Genomic DNA, 27,673 nt, shown 5'->3' on the forward strand with positions numbered 1-27,673 from the left:
CTCAAAATCAACATACACATTTCTTGATTGTTTCTCCCAACCCAAAAGCTATCTCCTATCCTCAATCTCTCAATGTTCAATAATCTTTTTTTTTTCTTAATCAACATAACCAGAATGCTCCACCCGCCTATTATATTTTTTCACTCACATATACAATCATCTAACAAATTCAATCAAGAATGAAATTTTTTTGCACCACTATCTCTTCTCACCTCCACAAAAATTTGTTACAACGGAAGTTCGTTTCCCTCACATGGGGATCAATAACTCTATCAATCTCGATTACTTCTTTCTGTGTTTTCATTCGATTGATAAAGTTTGGGTCATCTTCTTGTTTGATTAGGCTAGATATAAATTGGGTCGCGTCTGTCCATCAATGTTTGTTCGTTGATCAGGTCATCTGCAAGCAACATCAACCAAAACTCAAAAATAAATACAATTCACTCTCAATAAGGTAGATAGTATTAAATGTGATAATTTGAGAATTACGTGATGAATAAGAAATAGAAATGTTTATTAATTCTTTTATTTGAGTTATTTGATGGGATTGGGCCTAGCCTTATTTGAGCTTGGATTTGACAATATTAAATGTCAAGATTTGGGCCTCGGGCCTTGGCGCCGTGAGAGCTTGTGGGTCAAGCCCAAGTGTCTAAAATCCAGTTATTTTTTCATTTTATATTATCTTGATTGATTTATTTTGACAAAAAAATTCAAGTAATCAGATAAACAATTACGATTGCAACTAAATGCAACATAGGTGCGAAGTGATGGGGTTGTATCTTCCTCTTCACGTAATTAAATCCCAAAAAACGTGAAATATAAAAATAATTTTCCTCCTCCCTTTTTAGATACGAAAATCAATTCTCAAAACTATCTCTGAAAATTTTTCTTTCCTAAATTCTCTGCAAAAAAAAAAAAAAAAGAAAAATCCTTCCAAACCTAGTTCGATTTGTGAAATATGTTATTCCGTTAATAATTCGTCCTATCTTGAGAGACGATCGGTGAAGGATTGAATTCGCTTCAAGAAAATCACGCGCTACACGAGACTTGGATTTATTTAAACCTGATATTCAATTTTGTTATTTGATTTATTGATTTGATTTTCGTCACATCTTGGATTCGCTAATAAAGGTTATCCTACAATCCTGAAGCGAATTCCTATAGTAAAATATGAGATGGCTGACGAAATTCCTCAGATCAACAATCAAATCGCGGCTGCCCAGAACCTACCTGATGATGAAGGAATGATTGATGTTGTGCGCGATGGAGGCGATAGAAATCTAAATGATGATATTCAGATTGGGGCAGATGGTGAGGAGAACGGGGACGCTAACTCCAGTGAGTCTCACATTCTTGTTTTCTCTGTTCCACGACCTTTGCCGCACCGCCCAAACAGTGAGGCATCTAAGAGGGCTGCTACTGAAAAGACTGCGCAGGCAGTGTACAATCACACCTTCAAGGCTGCGATGGAAGGAGCGCAGTCTGTTGCTGCAACCTCCAACCAACCTGTTGCTGGGAGGAAAAAATGGGTTCCTATTAATACCCGTGTGAGATAGACTGTTGTTGTTATGCCTTCTTTGCACTATATGGTTGCAGGACTTGCGCAAGGTCTCGTTGCGTCTGCTGGACAACAACTAGACGATTTGAAGGGTATACAACCTGTTGCTATTGCGGACCACGTAATGCAACCTATTTTTGCAACCTTTAGGCAGCCTGTTGCTGCGGCAACCAAAACAAAAGAGAAATTTAACAAGCAAAATTTTAAAACATGACAGGAAAAGATGTTGTTTTATCTGACCACGTTGAACCTGACAAAATGGTTTTTGGATGATGCATATGTTGTGCCTGAAGAATCCTCGGAAGAATAGAAAGCACAAGTTCTGAAAGCCTATAAACCCTCAGATTTTGTGTACAAAAATTATGTACTGAACGGCTTGAGCAACTCCCTGTACGGTGTCTACTGGCATGCGCTAACGGCTAAATAGTTATGGAGTACGTTGGAGAATAAATACATAACTGAGGATGTCGGTGCCAAGAAACTCATAGTAGGTCGGTTTTTGGATTCCAAAATGGTGGACGGAAAAGCGTTATGAATCACCTTGATGCGTTTCAGCTTATTATGCATAAAATCCAGGCTGGGGGGATGAAGTTGAGTGAAGTCTTCCATGTGGCGACAATAATTGAAAAATTTCCGCCTAGCTAGGGTGATTTTTAGATTTAGCTTAAACACAAACGAAAACAATGGACATTGCGAGACTAATCAATCATCTCCAAATTGAAGATGAGCATATATCAAATCTGGCAAGCAGGAGACATCTGATGCTCGGCAGTAAAGCGAATGTAGTTGAGCACAAAGGCCTATGATCTCGTTTCAAGACTGCTCCGAGTAACAATGAGTAGTCTTGAAAGAACAGAAAGCTTGCAAACAAGGGAAAGCAGAAGCTGAAGCTATCTGACAATGTTGAAAAAGCAAAAAGTACCTTCAAAGACACTTGCTTCAATTGTGGGAAGCTCGGACACCATTCGATAGACTGTAAGGCACCGAAAAGAAAGAGAGAGATGACCCAGGCACACGTCGTTACTAAAGATGAAGAGCCACTCGACCTCACATGTATTGTCTCTGAGGAAAACTTGGTAAGATCAAACAAAGAATAGTGGTGTCTCGACACGGGAACAACACGCCATATCTGTATGAATAGAAATCAGTTCTCCTCGTTCGAGCGTGTCGAATGAGAAACAATGTACATGAGGAATATTACTCATGTTGAAGTCAAGGGGAGAGGAAAGGTGCTTCCGAAGATGACGTCTGGAAGATTTGTGATACTGACCAACGTTCTGCACATGCTAGCGATGACAAAGAACCTGGTCTCAGGGATGCTCCTGATTAAACGCGGCTTTAATATTAACATGAATGGTGATAATTTTGTTTTGTATAAATCAAGAGTGTATGTGGGCAAGGGATATGTAGAGGGTGATTTATTGAAATGTTGTATTATGACAATGATTGAAAATAATAATAATAATAATAATAATAATAATAATAATAATAATAATAATAATAATAATAATAATAATAAGTCTGTTGCTTGTATTGTTGAGTCTTCTACTTATGGCATAGTCGATTGGGTTATGTTAATTATGGTTCTATACGTCGATTAATTAACTTGAACCACATTCCAAAATTTGAATTAAATAAACATAAATGTGAAATTTGTGTTGAAGCAAAACAAACTCGATCGTCTTTCCAAATAATTCACCATGAAACTGAAACACTCGAAGTAATTCACAGTGACGTATGCGATTTGAAATTTGCAAACATATAGTGGTAATAAATATTTTATTACTTTGATTGACGATTGTATAAAGTATTGTTATGTGTATTTACTTAAAATCAAGGATGAGGCATTAAATAAATTCATTTTGTACAAAAATGAAATAGAAAATCAACTTAACAAACGAATTAAAAAAATTCGAAGTGATAGAGGTGGAGAATATAAAACTCCGATCGTTGAATTTTGTAAACAAAATTGAATAATTCGCGAAGAAAATTGAATAATTCACGAAGTAACCCCACCTTACCTCAATCAAACAATGTTGTTGAACACAAAATCGCACATTAAAAAAAATGATGAATGCGATGTTAAGTTGTGGACTACCCCAAAACATGTGGGGAGAGACAATTTTAAGCAGTAATTATCTGCTTAACTTAATACCTTAGAAAAATATAGAGAAAACCCCTTATGAGCTTTGGAAAGGTCGAAAACCATCTTACAAACACCTTCGAATGTGGGGTTGTCTACCTAAGGTAGTATTGTCACCTTCCAAACGTGTGAGAATCAGTCCCAAGACAGTGGACTACATTTTCATAGGATATGCACGTAAAAATACTGCCTATCGATTCTTGGTATTCGATTAAATTTTTTTGGATATCCCAAAGAATACGATAATAGAATACAAAAATGCATCATTATTTGAAAATGTGTTCCCTGCCAAAGTAGGCGCTGCATCTAGTTCGGCCAACCGACAACCAGAAACTGTGAACAAAGGTCGAATGAAAATGTATGAATCTAAATTTGAACCAAGTCAGGAACCTGAACTCAAAAAAAGCAAACGAGTACGAGTTGAAAATTCATATAGAAATGAATATTTTACTTATCTCCTTGAAAACGAGCCTCAAACATATGCTGAGGCGGTGAGATCTCCTGAAGCGCATCTCTGAAATGAAGTCTTAAAAAATGAAATTGGCTCTATTCTTCAGAATCACACTTGGAAACTGATGGATCTCCCACCTAGTTCGAAATCTTTTGGATCAAAATGGATATTCAAGAGAGAATTAAAACCAGATGACACAATAGACAAATACAATACTAGATTTGTAATCAAAGACTACAAGAAACGAGAAGGCCTAGATTACTTTGACAAATATTCTCCTGTCACGAGAATAACATCCATTAGAACGATCCTTGCGATAGCCACTCTGCGGAATTTTGAGGTACATCAAATGGATGTGAAAATGACCTTCTTAAATTGAGATCTTGATGAAAAGATCTACATGGAACAACCGGAAGGCTTTACAGTTCCAGGAAAAGAAAAGAAGGTCTGTAGACTTGTGAAATCACTGTACGGACTTAAACAAGCTCCAAAGAAAAATGTGATGAGAAATTTGATCATACCAAGATGAACAGTAGTTTCAGAATCAATTAATGTGATAAACGTATATACGTAAAAACCACTAAGTCAGGTTATGTGATCATATGCCTTTATGTTGATGATACACTTATTGTTGGTAGCAACGATAACATCGTTAAATCCACCAAAGACATGTTAAATTCTAAATTTGACATGAAGGATATTGGTCTCGCTGATATGATCTTAAGAATTAAGATCAAACGAACCAAAAATGATCTAATTTTGAGTCAAACTCATTATTTTGACAAAATTCTCAAAAAATTCAGCAAGGATGATACAAGAATAGCGAGAACCCCATTGGACACAAGTATCCATTTATCCAAAAATCGTGTAGAAGGTGTATCACAAATCGAATACGCCCAGATATTGGAAGCTTGATGTACCTGATGAGTTGTACCAGACCCTACATAGTTTATCCTATAAGCAAGTTGAGTACATATACGAGTAATCCTAGTCACGAGCATTGGAAAGCCATCATTCGCGTACTTAGGTACTTACGGTACACTCGAGATTACGGACTGCACTATAGCAGACATCCAGTTGTAGAAGGCTATTCAGACGTAAACTGGATATCTGATACTTTTAATTCGAGATCAACTAATGGATATGTGTTTACACTAGGTGGTGCAGCAATCTCTTGCAAACTCTCAAAACAAACAAATATTGTCAAATCCACAAAGGAATTTGAGTTCACTATTTTGGATAAAGTTGGAGAATATACATAATGAATTCGTCTTTTATTTGAGGGCATTCCGGAATGGAACAAACTTGTCTCTGCCATAATCCTCTATTGCGATAGTAAATCTGCTATTGGCAAAGCAAAAAGTACAATGTACGATAGAAAGAATCGATACATTCGCCGTCGACACAATTCCATAAGACAACTTATCACAACTAAGGTTATTGTGATAGATCATGTTGCATCAAATGATAACCTAGCAAATCCGCTAATCAAAGGGTTAAATCGTAATGCAGTGTATAAACCGACTAGAGGATTGAGACTTAAGCCTGTTGAGAAAACTTTTAATAAAGAAAAAGTCAACCTAGAAAGATTGGAGATCCCAAAACTAGGTTCAATGGGACAACCTGTCTATAAGACTTATGTGTGTCACCGTGGGGGCTAATAGCCTCGACCCATTCCTTTGAACAATATGTGACAGAGTATGGAGGATAACAAATAATTGCTTTAATGATCACTAAGTGAGTATCGTATTACTCGGAAACCTAGAAAGATCACTTATGAGAGAGAGAAGTGAGTCCGCTTAAAAAAAGAACTGTTCATGCTCAATTCTTTAGAAACTCTTGTAGAACAAAGACCGATTTCCATGGTCAAAACAGACTAAACAATTAGAACCAACTAGGCACATGGATTCAGCTGGTACGTAGCCGACTTACTAGAAAATTGAACAATTCAAGGACATGTCTACTGTACAACGATTAGAGACTACGAACTGCTAAAAGAAAGTTCAAAAGAAAACTTACTTATCCTAAGAGAAATTCATTTTTCTTTCATCGAGTCATCGTTTTCCTCTTTCATTTGGGATATTATTGATGTAAGTGAAAGAGAAAGAAGTAAGAGAAAAGAGCGGTTGTGTCCCACATAAAAAAATTATACAATATCAGCATTCCTTATATCATATTGCACCCTATCAAGAGTAAAAACAAAAAATTGGATTAGATTGGGCATTATTGGATTGAGCCTAGCCTTATTTGGGCTTGGGTTTGACAATACTAAATGTCAAGTTTTGTGCCTTGGGCCGTGAGAGCTCATGGGCCAAGCCCAAGTGTTTAAAATCTAATTATTTTTAATTTTATATTTATTTGATTGATTTATTTTGATTGGCAAAATTCAAATAATCAGATAAATAATTACGGTTGCAACTTAATGCAGCGTGGGCGCTAAGTGATGGGCTTGTATCTTTCTTTTCACGTAATTAAATCCCAAAAAATGTGAAATATGAAAATAATTTTCTTCCTCCATTTTCATATATGAAAATCAATTCTCAAAACAATCTCTGAAAAAAATTTCTTCCCAAATTCTATGCAATTTTTTTTTTCTTTCCAAACCTAGTTTGATTTGCGGAATATATTATTCTGTTAATAATTTGTTCTATTCTGAGATGCGATCGATGAAGGGCCGAATTCTCTTCAAGGAAATCATGTGCTACGCAAGGTTCAAATTTATTTAAATATGATATTCAATCTCGTTATTGGATTTGCTGATTTGATTTTCGTCATATCTCAGATTCACTGATAAAGTTTTTCCTACAACCGTTGATTCCGTTGTTCCCTCCGCTGTCGTCGCCACCAGAGAAGAATGAGGAAGTGGTGAAGACGTCATTGCCATCGCCACCGTTGCCGTCGGAGAAGGAGGATGAGGAGAAGACGCTGTTGCCACCGCCGGCTCTGTCATTGCCACTGCCATCACCGCCAGAGAAGAAGGAGGAGGGAAAGATGCCGTTTCCACCGCCGCCGTTGTTGTTTCCGCCGCCGGATTTGCCATCTTCGCCGGAGAAGAAGAATGAAAGGGAGGACGCCATAGGCCCCTCTGACTCCACCGATGGTGACGCCACCAGAGAAGATGATGGTGGAGGAGGAGAAGGAGGAAAAAAAAGAATTAGGGATAGAAGAAGAAATTGAGGAAGATAAAAGAGTTTTTTTTGGGAGAAAAAATTATTTTGAATTTGAGGGAAAAATAAGAAGGAATAAAAGGAATTGGGAAAAAAAGATGGAAAAACCTCCTGCAGCTGCGCCCTGTGGCGGGTGTGTAGTGGATTAAAATTAATATTTTTTTATAGTAATAATATATTTATAATTAAAATTTTATATATTATTAAATTTTTATAAAAATAAAAATCATATGGATATTAATAAAAATAAATAATTATTAATACTATAAAATAATAATAACATAATATTATTTTGTATATTTATATTTTAAATTTTATAATATTTGTTATGTATTCATAGTATTTAATTTAAATTATTGTAGAGTGAACTACGTTTTTTGTCAAAATTTAGTTCTTATTAAAATTATGATTAAGAATTAAAATTGAACTAATTTAACAATAAGTGATAAAAAAATGTCATCTTAAAAATAGAGGGACTAAAATTACACATTAGTAAATAAAAGAAATCATAAATATATTTTACTCATTGTTTTATTATATAATATATCAATATTTTTATAATTTATTTTTATTTATTTCATTTAAAAATTTAATTTAGTTACTTATTAAATTTATTATTTTAATTATTTTTATATTGCAACAATATTTATTACTCTATATGTATTTTTATCGTCTCGGAATTGATTTTAAAATAATTTTCAAGGCTAATTAACAAATTTCTGGTAGTATCAGAATTGAAGATTTAATAATTATGTCCCCAAAGTGACGACTTTCGACATAATTTCGATGTCCGCAGATTTAAATTTTTTGGAAATTTTCAATGGTGGCAGTAGAGTACGGAAGGAGATGAGATTCACAATGGCGACAACATAGATCGAAGAGGTGGTTGCAAGGATTGGGGAATATTTGGGGTATAAGGTGGAGAGGGGTTTGAGGAGTTGCAACGAGGGTAGATGAGGTTGGGTGTTGACAAATGATGAAGATCAATATAGGGTGTGTTTGTTTGGGGGTTTGGATTTTGAGTTGGGATTTGAATAGTAAAAATTTTGAATTTGAATAGTTGTATGATGTGATATAAATAGGTGTTGATGTGATGTTTTGAATGTAAAATTGATTTTTAATATAATATAAAAAATAAAAAATAGGTGTTTGATTTGATGTTTTTGGGGGAAAAATTTTGGATGAATAGTAGAATTTTGGTAAAATTCTTCAAACGAACAAACCTATAGTGTATCCTCAGGCTTGTGTCAAGACAGACGTAAGGGAATGTCTATGGATTGCATGCAACGGCTATGAGGTGGATTGGTGTCACCATCTCAGTGATCCTCACTTTGTAACTAACTTTGATTCTATTTTTTAGGCTATTGGATATCAACTGTGTGATTCTATTTTCTTTGGACGGTTTAGATTGGATTAGTATGCCGTAAGACCTTCAAAGTAGGTACACGGTCTATCTACTGTTTGTGTGCAAGTTTTCTGAAATGGTGTCGATTAGCATGTGCAACAACATATATGAAGACTTGTTTATATGCCAAAAATAAATGTAAAAGGGGTTTTGTCATTTTGCATACTTCAACTAGTATGAAATTTTCATCTTTCCCTGTAAGTATGTTCATACTTGACAGATTGAGTTATAATAAAAACTTACACGATGTCTTGATTAATGGTGTTTTCATAATGGCATAAACACTTGATCACTCTATTTGTATATGAAGAGTTTTAAATGGATATTCTTTTAGCATGTTGTTGAAAAACCCACACCTCTAAGAAATTCATCACTTTTGACATCTCGACACATTTGCAATTATTTATTGTTAATAATATTGAATTCATAATGATCAATTTATTATTATTATTTATTATTAATTGGACCTCTTTTGTTAATGAGTTATGGATAGATTAGGAACTTCTTGATTTCTCTTAAACTTATATAAATTGTTTTATAAATTCCCTTTACAGATATAGGAAATAAAATTTTTTATAATATTTGATTTTCAAGCACATAGATTTCATTCTATCAAATTCATGTTTGTTTTTTTCTCAATTTTGTGTTTTTGCTTCATGAATCCTACATGGTTTATTGTGAATCAATTTCCTTTCTTTTCAATCACTCGGTTTATTGATTGTTTTCGACACTGCCCAAATGAATATTTCATCTCATCGAGTAATATGAGCAATAAATGCATCCATTTTGGTGCGGCTAGTTCCTCCTACAATGGTCGATTCTCTCACCTTAATCCCCAATTCCCGAGCCCTTTTCCTAATCTTATTCCCTTCTTCGCAAGCCATCAATTTCATTACAACATTCTCCACAGTATCCGACCCAACAATATCGTCCCGACTTGACCAATCTCGGACCTCAAGCCCAACTCTCAACACCTTTGTCAACAACACTGCATTCCTTGGTTGGTCCGAGTGCATTGGCCACGCCACAATTGGCACCCCCATGCTTATGCTCTCTATGCTCGAATTCCAGCCGCAATGACTCATGAATCCACCCGTCGACAGATGCCCCAATATTTTTAATTGAGGAGCCCAATCTCGAACTATCATTCCTTGCTTCTTTGTTCGTTCTTCGAACCTATTCAAATTAATTATATGTTGGAAATTATTAAAAATAATAATCATAGCAAAACCAAAATAATGATTCATACAATACGGATATATTTACTTTGAATGGATAACATTATTTTATCTACCGTATAATTACTCTATGTTATTATAGTAGAATGAAATAAAATCTAGCATAATAATAGTATAAATAAGAATTATTAATCCTCTTGTAAGTGAGATTTAATAATACTCTTTCGATTCACTAAAATTATATCAGAATTTTCATTTTAGTTCTCCTAAACTCATTTATAATTTATTATAATAAAAAATTTATTCATTCACAATTTTATTGTTAATATTTGAACAAATAATCAAAAAGATTTACACTGTTTTTCTATCAACTTCTTTAGTTTCCATGTTCATATAAGATTACATAAAAAAAAATTTACAAATTAATATTATTATTAAAAGACAATTCTTTTTTAATTAATTGATAATTTCATATTAATTTTATCATATAATTAAAAAAAAATCTTAATAAAAACTAATATTTATATACAATAATTAATTAAAATAAATATTAAACTATTTTAGGAATATTATTATATAACCTATGAAAATAATACTGATATATATTATAATCACATAGCACAAGTAAACACGTTATTTTAGTCATGTACAAGTGTTTGCTAGCTTAAAGATATCTTAAAATTTAATTTATTTTTCTTTTGTTAGTCCAAAATCAATAAAAGTAATACGATAGTACATTTGTTTTGTAAAATAGTTTAAAAAGATATTTTTTTATTATATAATATAAAAAAATTATATAAATAATATAAAAATAATAAATATCCATATAATTTTTTATTTTTTTTCAGAGTGAAAAAAAAAAAACAACACACCCCAGCTTTTTTGAAGACAAGCCAATTATTGAATTTTGTTATAAAACATATCAATAATATTTGTAATTAAATTACCCTTGAGGCAAGTCGGGTTTCCTGACATCGCCTGTAAAAATGTCGCCTTTATCAGCATCGCGAAGCACCCACAGAAACTTCTGGCGGCTTCTTTCCAAGCCGGCGGCGATTTCTCGAATCTGCTCATCGGACATGGAAGTCGTCGACCCGAACGACACAAAAATAACCGAATCGGGTTCCTGCCGGTCCAGCCATTCCAAGCACGCCGAACCGGCCGGCTCTAATTTACTCACAGGGTTGAATGGCCCTAGCGGCCACACTTTGTCAGCCCCCGTTGACTTTTCCTTTTCGAGTAAGTCGAGGAAGAATCCTTCGATTTCATTGCAGGAATTGTAAATATCTGCGCAGAAGATTTTTTTGGCCCCTTGTTGGTGCTTTGTATATTCTAGAAACTCGGGACTAAAGCACCCGTCTGATCCGGGTATTTCTCTCAGGATCTCTGCTCCCGGAGCCACCGCCGGCATCCCGCGGCGCTCCCAGTAGATGGCGTAGGCGGTGAAAGCCGACACGCTGCGGAAGCAGTACGCCTCGGCGTTAGACACTGAGTCGAGGTCCTGGACCACGTACGACATCAGGGAGTCGAAGATGACCACCACGCGGCGGAAGTCCGCCGACAGACGGCCGACGAAGGCGGTGATGGGGTCACGGAGACTCATCGCCGCCGTGATCGCCGGAATCAGCTGGTCCGGAAATTTGTTCGATGAATTTGGGTTCGGCGGCGGGGTCTGGAACGGCGCCGTTTCGAATTCCTGGAAATGAATTCTGGCGGCGGCGGCGGCGGTGCCTGAGTCGTTCCAGCCGTGTACCCGGAGACGGGCCTGGCGGACGTGGGTGGCGGCGCCGATGTAGTACACGGAGAGATTCGCGGCGGCGAGGAGGCGGGAGAGGTGGAGCAGCTGGTTCAGGTGGCCCTGCGCCGGCAGAGGCACCATTACGACGGCCGTTTGAGAATTTTCCGGCGTGCCGTAAGGTGCCATGGCTGAAATAATCTTCTCGTGACTTCTCTGCTTCCACATTGTTCTTCATTATATAGAATTTTCGTTCAAGTATTAAACTAGTAACTTATTTAATTTACAAAATATGACATACAATAATTATTTACATAACATACTATTTATTTTTTATTTAATTTTTGTAATATTATGGAACTTTCCAAAACACGTCCGTTGTTTAAACTTTTTTGTTTGTATTTCGTAGTTTTTTATTTTTAATTTAAAATATAATTTTACCTCTAGAAAAAAAAAAAAGAGTTTAATTAAATTGTTACTATGATATTTTGTAATAAAATTGTTACTCTCAAATATTTGAAGGTAATTAGCAACTGAGTTCAGAGGAGTTCATGACCGACCCAAACAGCATCATTTCAGTCCAAATTTGTGTGTAGACAAGGACAAGCTTAATTTGAATAATTGACATAATAGTAGAACCAGTAAAAAGCAGAATTGAGAATATTATGGACAAGATTCATCAAAATGCTATTAAAGGGGAGCCAAGATTTGAGAAGAGCGATCTATCCAAAAATAATACACACTATCCAGCTTTTTCTATTTTGCTTTCTTGTTTTTTTTTTTTTTTTTTTTTTTCCCTAAATTCATGTTATTTCTCCAATTATTCCTTTCATAATTTAATTCTTTTTTGTTTCTACTGCTTTCTTCTGATTTGAATTTAGTAATTTAATTTCCCGTAAAATTACAACCGTTAACTTTCGTTGCGAGACCAAGTTCAGATACTTTCTTAAGTAGATAGGGGAACCAATTCTCGTCGATTTTGACTCGCCTCAATTCGTTGTATTGTCATTAAGGAACTTCAGCGATAACAAATATATAAATTGTAAAGTTTCTTTAAAGAAAATTATATGTGAAAATTATAATTATAATAAAAGAAAACAATATATTGATAAATCGATCAAAATAAATACATTGACTCACGATGAAGAGAGCATTTTTTTTAAAAATAAACTACTACTTCCTCTCTTCCAAAAATCAAGCAATGTTTGACCCGTGGATAATATTAAATATGATAATTTAAAAATTAAATGATGTAATAAGAAATAAAAATATATATTTAATTTTTATTTGAGTGATGATATGTAGTAGAGCTTTAATATATTTAATTGTCTTCTATTTTAAAAATATTACAAAAAGTTTGGCACTGACAAAAAACAATATTACAAAGTGTGTAATTTTTATGAGAAAATTTCTATTCAGTTGCTAATTTTCTCTTTTTTTTTTTTTTTTTTTTTTTTTTTTTTTTCTTTTTCTGATCTTGTGATATTCTATATAAAACTGATATATTTTTTTTATTAAAAATAAAAAATTGTACTGTTAAATAACTTAAAAGGACACACAAAAATAAATAAATAACCTAAGCCTCCGCAATAGAAAAAGGAAAAAAAAAATAAAAATTAGTTGGAAGCAAATCTGCATGAAGAGTATATGCAGGAAGATTCCGTGCTGAAACTGGATTGGTTCATATAATAATAATAATAATAATAATTCAATACAAATATTATCCATTCGATCCAAATTTTTATGTCATCTTTTGTGGACAAAAATTTAAAAACTAATGATTTAATATATAAAAAGTAGATAAGTAAAAAGTGAAGTAAGATACTACGAAAAATTTATTTAAAAAGTTAATAAAGAAAATTAGTGATGTAAAATAATAAAAATAATAAATTAATTGTTAATTATTAAAATATAAGTAATAAAATTCTAAATAAATGAAATTATTTATTATAAATAAATTATACATAAATTAAACAAATAATAAAAAAAAATTAAACGGATAATTAAAAAAGAGACTCCGGACAAACTGAGTATTTAACATAAATAAATTAACTTAGTGAACAGCGTAACATATACTGAATCTATAATTCAACATATATAATTGAAGTAGAAAGAGTGTTTGAATTTTCCTTCTATATATAAATAAAATATATAGGTAATATGAGTTTAGGTTAAAAAAATAATAAATAATTACCAACTATTTTAAATTATATGAAAATCGTATATATATATATATTCAGCGACCTGAAATTTCATATGAATTTTTATTTTTATTTTTTTAAATAATTATGTGGAGTCCCCAACTTAAAAAATATATAATAAAATAATAACTCACTTACTTACTCCTAATATATTAATATGGCGTAATTGTTGTAATACACAAGATGACAACGTGGATGTATGACTGTGCATTCAATTTTAATTGGAGAATCGAATGGTGCATTTTCAATCATATACTTAAGTCGGCTTAGGTCGACTAATGATATTATAAATAGAGGTGTGTATTGTATTTTGTAAAAAGCAACAATAATAAAGCAAATGCGCTATACCTTCCTCTCTAAAGATTCATCCGTAATATCTGCTTCTATGTAAATATATATATATATATATATACCTGCGTACAACATGCAATATATAAATATATATTACCTCAATATATATATAACAAATATCTATTACGTATTATATTAATACATATATAATAGCGATTAACGGTAGGGATAATTAATATTCCTATTTGTTATTTCTATATTAATATTTATAATACGTTATCAGTACGATTTGTTTTTCCGACACGGTAGGTATATTTCAATATTATTATGTCTACTAACATTGCAAAATAGGAATTCGTTTCACTTGTCATTTCTGAAAAAAACTATTTGTCGTGGGCCATGGATGTTGAAATACATTTGAAATCGATGGGTTTGGGTAAAACGATTGCGAGAGGCAATAATGCCACAAATCAAAGCCGAGCAAAAGCAATGATATTCCTCCGACATCATATCGATGAAGGACTGAAAATGGAATATCTCACAGTCGAGAATCCTCTTGACTTGTGGAATAAACTAAAAGAAAGATACGATAACCTAAAGTTGATCGTACTGCCGAAAGCCCACAACGAATGGCACAATTTGAGGTTGCAAGACTTCAAATCAGTCACTGAATATAATTCCGCCCTTGTTCAGAATCACTTCACAGTTGAAGATATGCGGCGAGAATATTAATGACAGTGACATGATGGAAAAAATATTCTCCACATTCCACGCCTCAAACCTGCTTTTACAACAGCAATATCGAGAGAGGGGCTTTAGAACATATTCAGATCTTATTGCTTGTCTTTTGTTGGCAGAACAAAACAACCAACTCTTGTTGAAAAATCATGCATCCAGGCCAACAGGTTCTAACTGATTCCCTGAAGCGAATGCGATACAGTCTGCATATCCAGGTCGTGGAAACAACAAAGGCCGGAGATATGACATAGGCCAAAAATGCGACCGTCCCCAACCTCGTCGAAATAATGGAAAAAAACCGTACAAGCCCCTGAAGTGGCAGAATGACGAGCAGAAAAGAAATCATGACTATAAGTGTCACAAGTACGGCACAAAGGGACACTGGTCGCGCGTTTGCAGAACGCCTAAGCATTTGGCTGATTTGTACCAGGCTTTGCTGAAAGGGAAAAATATGTCCGCTGACGTAAATCTTTCTGAGCAGAATAATGATGATGCATATGATGATGTCCTGAAGAACACATCCGCTGATATAAACCTTGCTGAACAGAATAATGATGACATATATGATGATATCCTAAACAGTGACCTTATGCATCATGATACAGCAGACTTCCTTGAGCACCCTGAAGGTGCCAAGTGACTATGTACTTTACTGTTTTATTACTTTTTGTACCCGCTCTACTTTATGTAATGCCCCTCTTTTTGTATCATTTTGTATTTCATCGACTATATTAATATATTGTCTTTTTGTTTGTTTTATTCTGAAAAGAATATGAATGCCACATGTCACAATACATATTATAAAAAGGACAATATTTGCCTAATCGATAGTACGACCACGCACACGATATTGAAATACAAAAAGTATTTCTCCCATATGAAGTTAGGAAAATCAAAAGTCAACACAATAAATGATAGTCCGACAATTGAAAGCTCTGGAAGGGCCCTTATTTGTTTCTCTGAAAGAATCAAACTTGAAATACAAAATGCACTGTTCTCGAGTAAAGCTCGAAAAAATTTGCTGAGTTTCACTGATATTCGTAGAAACGGATATCATATCGAAACAATGGACGAGACAAATAATAAATATTTGGTGATTACAAAAATCATCAATATAAATAAATGTGCAATTGCGAAACTGCCCACATTGTCCTCTGGCTTGTATTATGCCAAAATAAGTACAATTGAAACATATGCAGTAGACCTGAAGTCTACGTAATCAAATGAATTTTTGATTTGGTATAATCGGCTCGGGCATCCTGGAAATACCATAATGAGGCAAATAATCGAAAACTCCATTTTTCATTCATTGACAGATCGAAAGATCTTGAATTCGAATGAATTCGCGTGTGTTGCATGCTCACAAGGCAAATTGATAATCAGACCGTCACCAATCAAAGTTGGGACTGAATCAACATCACTTCTAGAAAGAATTCAGGGTAATATATGTGGACTTGTAGATCCACCATGTAGGCCATTTAAATATTTCATGGTGCTCATTAATGCATCAACGAGATGGTCACACGTATGCTTGCTATCTACGCGTAATATTGCGTTTGCAAGGTTACTTGTACAAATAATTAAATTGCGAGTACAATTTTCTGATTATCCAATAAAGAAAAATCATCTCAATAATTTTAGTGAATATTCATCACAAGTATTTGACGATTATTGCATGACTTTGGGAATAACTGTTGAAAGATCCTCTTCCTCATATTCACACCTAAAATGGTCTGGCAGAATCATTTATCAAAATACTGCAATTAATTTCTAGATCATTATTGATGAAATCCAAACTCACCGTCTCTGTCTGGGGACATGCAATATTATATGCAGCAAAACTTGTGCAAATTAGACCGACAAGTTATCAGAAATACTACCCAACACAATTAGTGTTTTGAAAAGAGCTCAATATTTCTCATTTGAGGATTTTCTCATGCGCGGTTTACATACAGATTGCACCACCTCAACGTACAAAAATGGGCCCCCAACGTCGTTTGGGAATTTATGTTGGATACGAATCACCTTCGATAATTAAATACCTTGAACCGGTGACGGGCGATCTGTTTACTACTCGATTCGCAGATTGTTATTTTGACGAAAAAAAATTTTGACATTAGGGGGAGAACAAAATCAATTGAAAAATAAAATTTCTTGGAAAATACCTATGAATTTCCTGGATCCTCATTCACAACAGTGTGAGTTAGATGTACAACAAATTGTACATTTGCAACAAACTGCCAATCAGTTACCGAATACAATTAATGACTCTAGCAAAGTTACCAGGTCATATATTTCTGTAGCAAATGCTCCGGAAAAATTAAATATCCCAGAAGGACAAATGAAAAGTACCAATAAATCCTCTACGCGTCTGAAGCGTGGTAGACCTGTAGGTTCCAAGGATAAGAATCCCCGAAAGAAACAAGTATTTATTAATTATTCAATCCCTCAAACAATTTGTAGTGACAATGAACAAATCCTTGAAGAGAATGCTCCTGAAGAACCTACTTCAAAAGAAAATAAAGTTATCGAGAATTCAATTAACTTCATCGATACAAATAAAAGTTGGAATCGCAATGAAATAGTCATCGATAATGCATTTTCATATAACGTGGCACTTGATATAATGAAAAATGACGAGGATCCCGAACCAACATTAGTTAATGAGTGTCGGAAAAGAAACAATTGGTCAAAATGGAAAGATGTGATCCATTCTGAACTAGACTCACTGGCCAAAAGAAATGTCTTTGGACCTATAATTCAAACACCATAATGTGTTAAGCCAGTTGGGTGCAAAAGGATATTTGTGAGCAAAAGAAATAAAGACATGAAATTGTCAGATACAAAACGAGACTTGTAGCCCAAGGATTCTCACAAAGACCTGTGATTAATTATGATGAGATATATTCCCCAGTTATGGATGGTATCACATTTAGATATCTCGTAAACCTAGCAGTGCATGAAAAACTTGACATGCGCCTCATGGACGTAGTCACTGCTTACTTATATGGCTCACTGAAGAATGAGATTTACATAAAAATCCCTGAAGGATATGACATGCCTGAAGCATGCAAATCAAATCTCAGATAATGTTATTCCATCAAAGTACAAAAGTCTTTGTATGGACTTAAACAGTCTGGACGCATGTAGTATAACCGTCTCACTGAGTGTTTAACCAAATAAGGTTACACTAACGACCTAATGTGCCATGTGTTTTCATAAAGAAAAATAAGTCAAAATTTGTGATCATTGCAATATATGTCGACGATCTCAATATTATCGGAACTCCTGAAGAGCTCCAATCAGCCGTAGAATATCTGAAAAGGGAATTTGAGATCAAAGACTTTGGAAAGACAAAGTTTTGCCTTGATCTGCAAATTGAGTATGTGGATAATGGAATATTCATCCACCAAACCGCCTATACCCAGAAGGTATTGAAACGATTTTATATGGATAAAGCACATTCATTGAGTACCCCAATGATCGTCAGGTCACTTGATCCTAACAAGGATCTATTTAGACCAAAAGAAGATGATGAAGAGATACTTGGTCCTGAAGTACCATATCTCAGTGCAATAGGTGCACTCATGTGTCTAGCAAATAGTAGTAGGCCAGATATTGCATTCGCAGTAAATTTATTAGTCATATTCAGTTCATCTCCTACAAAACGATAATGGAATAAGGTTAAGCATGTTTGCGATATCTTCAAAGGACAAGTGAATTTGGCCTATTTTACCGGAATGATTCTCGACATGGGTTATTAGGCTATGCCGATGCTGGGTATTTGTCTGACCCGCACAAAGCAAAATCGCAAATCGGCTATATATTACCTATGGCGATACTGTGATTTCTTGGAGATCCACAAAATAGACAATAATTTTCACATCATCAAATCATGCCGAAGTATTGGTGATATGGATAGGATCAAATCCATGATATCTAATCTCAATTCAAGAGAAGAATCAACTACGAAATCGAATAAACGAACCGGCGGATAATCTGGAATCAATCGACGAATACTCCTCTCGAGATAACACCTACATGAATCCACACAAACTGTTTGAGGCTTGTGAATGCTTCTTCCATCTCCCACGTAAGCTGCATTCCGAAGGCTCAAAAATTAACCCTCTCGGTTGATTGGAATCACTCAAATGGATGGTTGGAATCTCTCCGAAAAGAAGGAAACTTCTTCAAAGTGGTACTTACTTTTTCTAAAAATGTATGGAATGAATGTTTTACAAGTTGAATATAAGAAATATATGCTAAGAAGGCCTAATCTAATCTGAGCCATACATCTAATCTAAAAATCAACTGCTCACAACCTCTAAACAAAGTAATGTCTTTGATCGGGTACGGGTCGCGATTGGTCAGCCCATATTCGGGTTCGGGTCACCCGATACCATGTCAATTGGCTATTCATGAAGCGAGCCGAGAATGTATTTGGCTGAGGTCAATGACCTATCATATTCGAAAGAATTGTGGATTAATGTCTGAAAATAAAAATCCCCAACAATCCTATATGAAGACAACGCAACCTGCATTGCTCAGTTAAATAGTGGATATATTAAAGGAGATAGAATAAAATATATTTCACCAAAATTTTTGTTTACTCATGACCTGCAAAAGAATGGTGAAATCGATGTGCAACAAATCCGACTATCTAAAAATTTTTCAGATTTATTAACCAAGGCCCTACCGACAACAACATTCAACAGATTAGTGAAAAGAATTGGAATGCGTCAGCTTAAAGATCTTAAATAAAGTTCAAATCAGGGGGAGTAAATTAATACAAAAATGATGTACTCTTTTTCCTTCTCTGTGATTTTTTCCCATAGTGTTTTTTTTTCATAGTAAAGTTTTAACGAGACACATTATTTATATAAAAGCATCCAAGAGAGAGTATTGTAATACACAAGATGACAACGTGGATGCATGCATGTTGACTGCGTATTCAATTCTAATTGGAGAATAGAATGGTGTTTTTAACCATATACTTAAGTCGGCTTAGGTCAACTAATAATATTATAAATAGATGTGTGTATTGTATTTTGTAAGAAACAACAATAATAAAGCAAAGGCACTACACCTTCCTTTCTAAAGATTCCTCTCTAATGTCTGCTTCTATATAAATATATATATACCTGCATACATATTTTCATACATGCAATATATAAATATATATTACACCAATATATATATAACAAATATCGATTGCGTATTATATTAATACATATATAATAGCGATTAACAGTAGAGATAATTAGCATTCCTATTTGTTATTCCTATATTAATATTTACAGCATTAATAAATTTTTCTCCTCTCTTTTGTTTTTTTTTTGGGGTGTATTTGTTTTGTCAAATATTTTGGAAGAATACTTTTTAATGTGATATATAAAAATTATGTACGGAATCTAAAAATAATGAATATGTAAAGTATAAAAAAAAATTGTATAGATAATATAAAAATAATGAATATGTGAAGTATATAAAAATGTATAGGTAATATAAAAATCATGATCATGTGTAATATAGTATTAATTTCTTTAAAAAATTGTGTATAAGAAAAACAAAAAGAAAAAAGAAAGAAAAAACACGGCCTTAATGTTTTTGTGGGCCCACTTAATTGTATATACTTCATCTGTTCCACATTACATATCTACGTTGCCGTTTCGGTACATCCCGCATACCATGTCATTTATTATATTTGGTAAATTATTTTACACTTTAAACATAATCAAAAAAAATTTTAATCTAAAATTATTTTAATCTAAATATACACTGATAAAAATACCCACCCCCACCCCTACCCCTCCACCTTATCTTCCCAATTAACTTTCTCTCTCCCCGATTTGAGAAATTCTAATTTCCGCTCATTTTCTCTCTCGATATGTGCTTCGGTCACCTTAGATCGATGTCATCGGTCCACCGATCGACGACACTTCCTCCCCCGAGCTCACGGCACCCCTTCCCTAAGTCGGGATTCTTCTCCTCGCTGCCCGATCTGTGGCTCTTTTCATGGTGAAATCCCTAAATCGTCCTATGAGCTTTTCCCCGTCGACCAAGCTTCTAGCGATGGTATTTTCCGTCGATTTACTGGAGAGAAGGTTGGTGTGAGTGAGAATTTATCATTTTGGGTACCAGACAGTGAATCTCCGTTCGATCTAAGGTTAGACATTGATGTCGCACCTCTGGTATGGGAGAGGACATCTGCAACTTATCTGCGACATCAATCGTCGCCGGAAAAGGCCGGATTATTTTATGGCTGCGCTAGATCGGTACCAAAAATTGGCAATATTTAAACTTGGGTATTGTCCAGACTCTGATGACGATCGTGATTACGAGCATACCTCGTCCCTATTCCGGATGTCTCGACAAATACATTTCTATCGTGGACATTGGTGAGATCTAAATAAACTTTTATTTACATTTCATTCATTCTGATGTCGGGTGACTAATGAGTATATTGCAATTCATGTTTTATTTAGTAATTGTGGCTTGAAAATGCATTTATATCATGTTTTGGTGGATATTATTGATTTAGTTGGCTGAAAATGGCCTGTTATTGTTGACTTCAAAATGGCATCCACGATTACATATACTCATATTAAATTGTTTTCACTAACAACTCAAGTTTAATCAATGAATTGGAGTTAACAGTTTAAAAACAAACATTTCGTATAGCAAAATGCATTTCATCATAATGTCTTACATTATAAATCTGTTACTAAATATTCTCACATGTTTGCACAAGCATAAACACTTACAAAAAGACTTTCTTACATCAATTCATAGTACTAATAACATAGATCATTCATAACTCGTTAAATACTATTCACATTATATTTTTCAATTACATAGTGAATGCATTCATGTATTAAGTCCATTGGAACACTTACGTCATGTGGAAGATTTTTCTCTCTCAATAAACTATCTTCCCGTGTATGTGGAAGCTTATAGAAGTGTCACCCTTCGTTTTCATCACTTCAATCATGCAACATTGCAAACTTAAAAATACCTTGTTTAAACGTTCAAGTGTCAACTTGTTAAAACTTGAAATGACAACATCTAGTAGGTCATTCACCGTCTTGCATGATTTCTCAGTCCGTAAGCTTTGTATTGCTCTAAACCAGCCTAGGTCATTCACATTTATGTTGGGTGAATTTGGTGGTTGTTGAATAAGTTTAATACTAAATTAAATATAATTATATATTAAATAATTGCTTAATTAAAAAATTATAAATTTAATTATATAAAAATTATTACTTAAAGGTATTGGATGTTATATACATTAAATAAATTGTGATAAATCAATTAATAAATTCCATTGACATAAATTATGGAAAATAATTGAGATAAATAGTAATAGATGATAATATAAATTTAATTTAAATATAATTATATAAAATTGAACTTACTATAAAAAAAATATAAAATATCTTAACACAATGATTATTACTTTTATCGTATGAAAAATGAAAAGTTTTATTTAAAATATGTAGCTACTTAGATAAATATTGATGTTAAGGATGACGATATTATTATTCCAAATACATTACGTAGTATATTTTACAACGACAATGAATGAAATGAATTATGTAAATGAGAGTACAATCAACCTTCAATAGAATTTGTTTATATATTTAAACTAATAATTATCTATCCATGGCAACAAAAAAAATAAATAAATAATCATCATATAGTACATTTATATATATTGTCATCTATTAAATATTATTATTTTATTACACATTGATCGCTAATTTGTTAAAAAAATCAAAAAATTCAAAAGAACGTGCTTATATAATATTTTGTAGTAATGATTGACTGATTCAAAATATATTTGTATTTTTTTATATTTTTCTTTATAATAAATTATTTACACGATATAAATTTAATAATTTATAAAATTTGTGCAACGCACTGGTCACATACACTAGTTAAGGATATAATTGAAATTAAATTGTTTTTAAAATTGCTAGTAGTATCTTAATATTGTAAGTAAATTTTTTATTTGTTTTTTGCATGTTGATATTTGAATATTAATTATTATATTTAAATATAGTACAAATCAAAGAAAAAAGACAAATACTTCTATTAATGTCTTATAATATAAATATAATAACACTAGTATAAAAAATTATACAAATGTAAGAATATTTTTAATGTTAAATATAATGACGCAAAAGATAAATGTAAACTTATTAAGTGAACGATGAAGTATTAGAATTTTTCTGATTTTCTACCTCAAATTAAAATTGATATTGTTTGACCCGCATAATTTTTCAATAACATTATACTACGTATTATTCTATTTTATAAAATATTAAGTATTTAAACCAAAATCAAAATCATATGAATAATAAAATAAATTATGTGTATTTTTAGTAGCTTAAGCTAGTCATATGTCTCATATTCAAATCACACCATCTGAAGAGGCATAAATGCTGTCATCTAACAACATGAAACTATTTATATATATATATAATTATTGTAAGTAAATAGTAATTATGAGATTCTGAAATACAACCAAACACAACCTAAATTATTATAAGTATATTAATATTAATTTTATTATTAATTTTAAATCATAAAAAACTTGACTATTCTTTCAACTTTTTCCTTTTATATGTTTTTTTAAAAAATATTAATAAAAAAATATATTTATTATTTTTTATACTCCATCCGTCCATTTACAAGGATTACATTTATTTTTGGCGCAGTGTTTAAGAAATAATAGTATTTTAATTATATTGAGTAGTTAAAAGTAGTGTAATGATATTTTTGCTCTTAGTTTTTTGTGTAAAAGTAATGATGTGATGTAAATTAAGAGTATTTGTAGAAAAAAGTAGAATATTTAATGAAATATAAACTTTGTAATTGAACGTCCCAAAATAGAAACATGTAAACTTTGTAAGCAGACGGAAGTATTTTTTTCGCAAAATAAATACACCTAAAATGATGTAAAATACGTGAGGAATTTGAAATAAATCTGAAGTTTGGAGAAACGTAATAGCAAAGTGGGGTCACGTGGTATGTAACATAATTTAGTTAAGCATACATAATGGAATTAATTTTTTAATTACGAGTTTTTTTTTTTTTTTTTTTTAAACATGCTTACAGAATGATTTAAGCAATAATTAATTAACATTCAATACTGAAAAATACAGACAAAAGAAATTGATACAATTATATCACTGACACTCATACACATATACATACCCAGCGGATCCTTGCCAATGCTGCTAGAGCTGGCATCCATTCGTCTCGGGTGCAATACTTTAAACGAGTTAAATTACTTAATCTTAATTTGATTTATTTATTATCATATCGAGTTCGTGTTGACTCGTTTATTATCGTATCGGATTCAGGTTGACTCGTGTTGACCCGTATACATAATTAAGTCGAAATTCTTGATTCAAATTAAATTATTTTTTGCCGTGTTGTCATGTTATGTTAGTTTTTATTGATTTGAGCGTAAATTAGATTGAATTATTTAAAATTGTACTTAGTTTAAATTAATTTATGAGAAAATTATTAAATTATTATTATTCTACATATATATATAATAAATATATTAATTAATATTAATATATTATAATCAGGTTATCGTGAAGGGTTCGAGTTGAAAGTTTCAATCCTGATTATTATCGTGTCGAGTTCGTATCAACCCGTGTACATAAACGAGTTGAAATCTTTGACCCAAACCTAATTATTTTGTATAAAGTTATCTTATCGGATCAATTTTTGCCAACTCTATCTACTACCCACGAGCTGCCTTTATTAATGCAACTGTGTATATATATTATATATTTATATATTATATATGCATACAAAAAGTGTGTAATGAGGGGTTGGATAACTGAGGGGTTGTTGCTTCGTGTCATACATAGCTATATAAAGGTATATTTACTTATGCATGATTAAGATATATAATATTTTTTCATCCCAAAATAAAATTATTATTTTTGTCTATTTTAAAATAATAGTCTTATTTTTATTTTTGTAATTAATTCTTTATTTTTTACAAAATTATCTTCAACTTTTCACAATAATTATATAAAATAAGAGTATTTTGGTCTTTTAGAAATATTTTTTCACTCACTATTAATATAATTTTATTATTCTTCAATTCACGTGCCAATCACAAATGTATCTATTTTTTTTGGGAGGGACGGAAAGTATTTGTTACCCACAAATAATAATAATAATAATAATAATAATAATAATAATAATGGTACTAGGATCTCAAAGGAAAGTTAGGACACGAAGTCGGGCGGAAAAGGAGAAATTATGCACTCATGTCGGTTGGTCCTCGGTCGGTTGGTCCGGTCGGTTGGTTCACAGGTCGGAAGGTCCGCAGGTCAAATAGTCTGCGAGTCGGACGGTCTACAGGTCGGACAGTCCGCAGGTCGGAAGGTCCGCAGGTCGGATAGTCAGCAGGTCGGATTAACAAGTCGGATGGTCTGCAAGTCGGGAGGTTTGCGGCTGGACCAACAAGTCGGAAGGTCTGTGGTCGGACCAGCAAGTTGGTTGGTTTGTGGTCGGATAGGCAGGTCGGAAAGTCCGTGGTCGGATAGTCTGCAGTCGGATGGGATGGTTTGCAGTCGGTTGGTTCGCAGTCGGTTGGTCCGCCATCGTTTGAGTCGGCCAATACGGAGTTTGGACCAAGCGAAAAAAGGTTGTTAATTAGTCGCCTAATTAAGTGAACAGTAGTTAAGTCGCTTGGTTAGGGCGACCTTTGAATCGTCTGGAAAGACCAGAGGGTGGTCGCCTCGTTTGGTCTAGCGATCAGTTAGTCTCTGGATTGGTCGGTTGGGTTATGCGTTTGGCGAGACAGTTTCCGTAACCGACCAGACGACGTTTCAAAACGTTTCGTTGTGGGCGGTTGATGGCGGTTGCTGGCGACGGTTCCGAAACGTCTCTTCTGATGAATATTTAAGGATTGGGGTTAGCAACTGGCAGAGTATCTTCAATCGACATCAAATTCAAGAGAATTGCTTTTCGGGATCACCACTTTATTTTCCAGTATGTAGTTTTATTTTCCTATTTTATTTATGTATCCTACAGTGTTTAGAGATTCCTAATCTCAGGCACTAATTGTATCAAATTCGAAGATAATTTTCTATTTTCGGATTTTACTTTTTATTGTTGAAAAAATACATCAACAAATTGGCGACCACGGTGGGAGAAAGACAAGATTACTGATCCTACATCAACAGAGAATTTCATACGACTGAGGTCCGGCCGAATCATCAGAAGGATCCATATGGCAGGTTCACAACCTCAAGCGTCTTCAACACCGGTGGGAGAAACAATTTCACCACCTGCTATGCCGAATGCAGGGGAAGCTCTACAAGTACCTACTGATTGGGTGCCTTATGTTCAACAATTGAACAATCAGCAAATTTTGGTCATGCAAAACATGTTGCGTGAGCAGCAAAACCTTATGTTGCGTGAACAACAAAATCTAATGCGGAACATGTTGGATCAGGCGTTCTCTAAATTCACACTACATTCAAACTTGCCTCCAGCCTTGTCACCTTCTCGCTTTCAGGCAACTTTTCCAGGATCAACGTTTGCAGGGCCAACATACGTTGTTAGTACATTCCAAGCGTCACAACTTTCAACCGAACAGATATGGGGAAAACCCCTCTAACTTTCCCAGATAATGTTCCTTTGGGACCGAAGGTTGATAATACCCAGCCAAATGAGAGGTTGGGGGAACAGGCGCATAATCCCATCCCAGCCGAGCCAACCGTCCCCATAGAAGAAAGATTGGGAGATCAGATTCATAATCTCATCCCATCCGAGCCAGTCTTCTCTAGGGAAGATTCTGTTCCACCTAGGGTAGATCCGGAGGATATCGCTCAAGTTTTGCGGGTGCATTTCGGAATGAACCTGCAAACGGTGAACCGACCAGCGTATCAAAGGCCATTTCCAGAGAGAATCATCAATGAGTATCCTCTCCCGAGGAATTATCGACCGCCAGACTTTCATGTTTTCTCAGGAAAAGACGGATCCTCCACCATAGAGCATATGGGTCGGTTCACAGCACAGTTAGGAGAGGTCGGTAATAACCTTTTTTATAAACTGCAACTATTTGGTTTGTCTCTTACCAAAATAGCTTTTTCGTAGTTTGTCGATCTACCACCTTGACAAATACAAACCTGGGAAGGTTTGGAAGCGGCCTTTCATGCAAGGTTCTTTAATCCTCTTCTAACAGTCTCACTCACAGACTTTCTGGAGATCAGGCAAATGCCAGAGGAGACCGTCTACCAATTCATAGAGCGGATGCGATTAATAAAGGGACGTTGCCCGAAAATCATTGAGAAGAGCGAGATGACCAATTTGGTGGTCCGAAATATGCATACACAACTGCGGGAGGCTTTAATGGCCCACGACGTTTAAGATCTGGCCAGTTTAGCATCCAAGGCAGGGAGGTTAGAATCATTTTTCAGAGAAAACGATCACGAGGTGCTGAAGAAATGGTAGTGCAAGATCGACCAACGCGCAGGCCAGCACCAGTCCATGATAAATAGAGGCCGGGTCCAACGTAGCCTCGAAAGATGGAGGTCGGATATGAGGCTGACGTGGCCTCGGATGATGGCCTGCTAACTCCTAAACATCATGAGAAATGACGCTTAGGAGTCTTGCGGATGAGGCAAGTTGTTACGCACAAATAATAATAATAATAATAATAATAATAATAATAATAATAATAATAATAATAATGGTAGCAGGATCTTAAAGGAAGTTAGGACACGAAGTCGGGCGGAAAATGAGAAAATATGCACTCAGGTCGGTTG

The 27,673-nt window shown here is 33.9% G+C and overlaps 2 protein-coding genes across 2 annotated transcripts; one reads left to right on the forward strand and one right to left on the reverse strand.

The window, feature by feature from the left end:
* Window positions 1–9,374: 9,374 nt before the first annotated feature.
* Window positions 9,375–11,832, reverse strand: LOC127263901 (zeatin O-xylosyltransferase-like). Its single transcript, XM_051293192.1, has 2 exons — window positions 10,850–11,832; window positions 9,375–9,900 (listed from the first exon to the last, which is right to left on the reverse strand). The coding sequence occupies exons 1-2, from the start codon at window positions 11,824–11,826 to the stop codon at window positions 9,477–9,479; spliced, it is 1,401 nt and encodes a 466-aa protein (XP_051149149.1). The 5' UTR covers window positions 11,827–11,832; the 3' UTR covers window positions 9,375–9,476.
* A 2,696-nt stretch (window positions 11,833–14,528) lies between these two features.
* On the forward strand, window positions 14,529–15,507 carry LOC127263611 (uncharacterized). The gene is made up of 2 exons (XM_051292717.1): window positions 14,529–14,834; window positions 15,070–15,507. The coding sequence occupies exons 1-2, from the start codon at window positions 14,529–14,531 to the stop codon at window positions 15,505–15,507; spliced, it is 744 nt and encodes a 247-aa protein (XP_051148674.1).
* Window positions 15,508–27,673: the final 12,166 nt, after the last annotated feature.

This window comes from Andrographis paniculata, unplaced genomic scaffold (genome assembly GCF_009805555.1).
Source record: "Andrographis paniculata isolate CXL003 unplaced genomic scaffold, ASM980555v1 Contig69END, whole genome shotgun sequence".
NCBI classification, from domain to species: Eukaryota; Viridiplantae; Streptophyta; class Magnoliopsida; order Lamiales; family Acanthaceae; genus Andrographis; species Andrographis paniculata.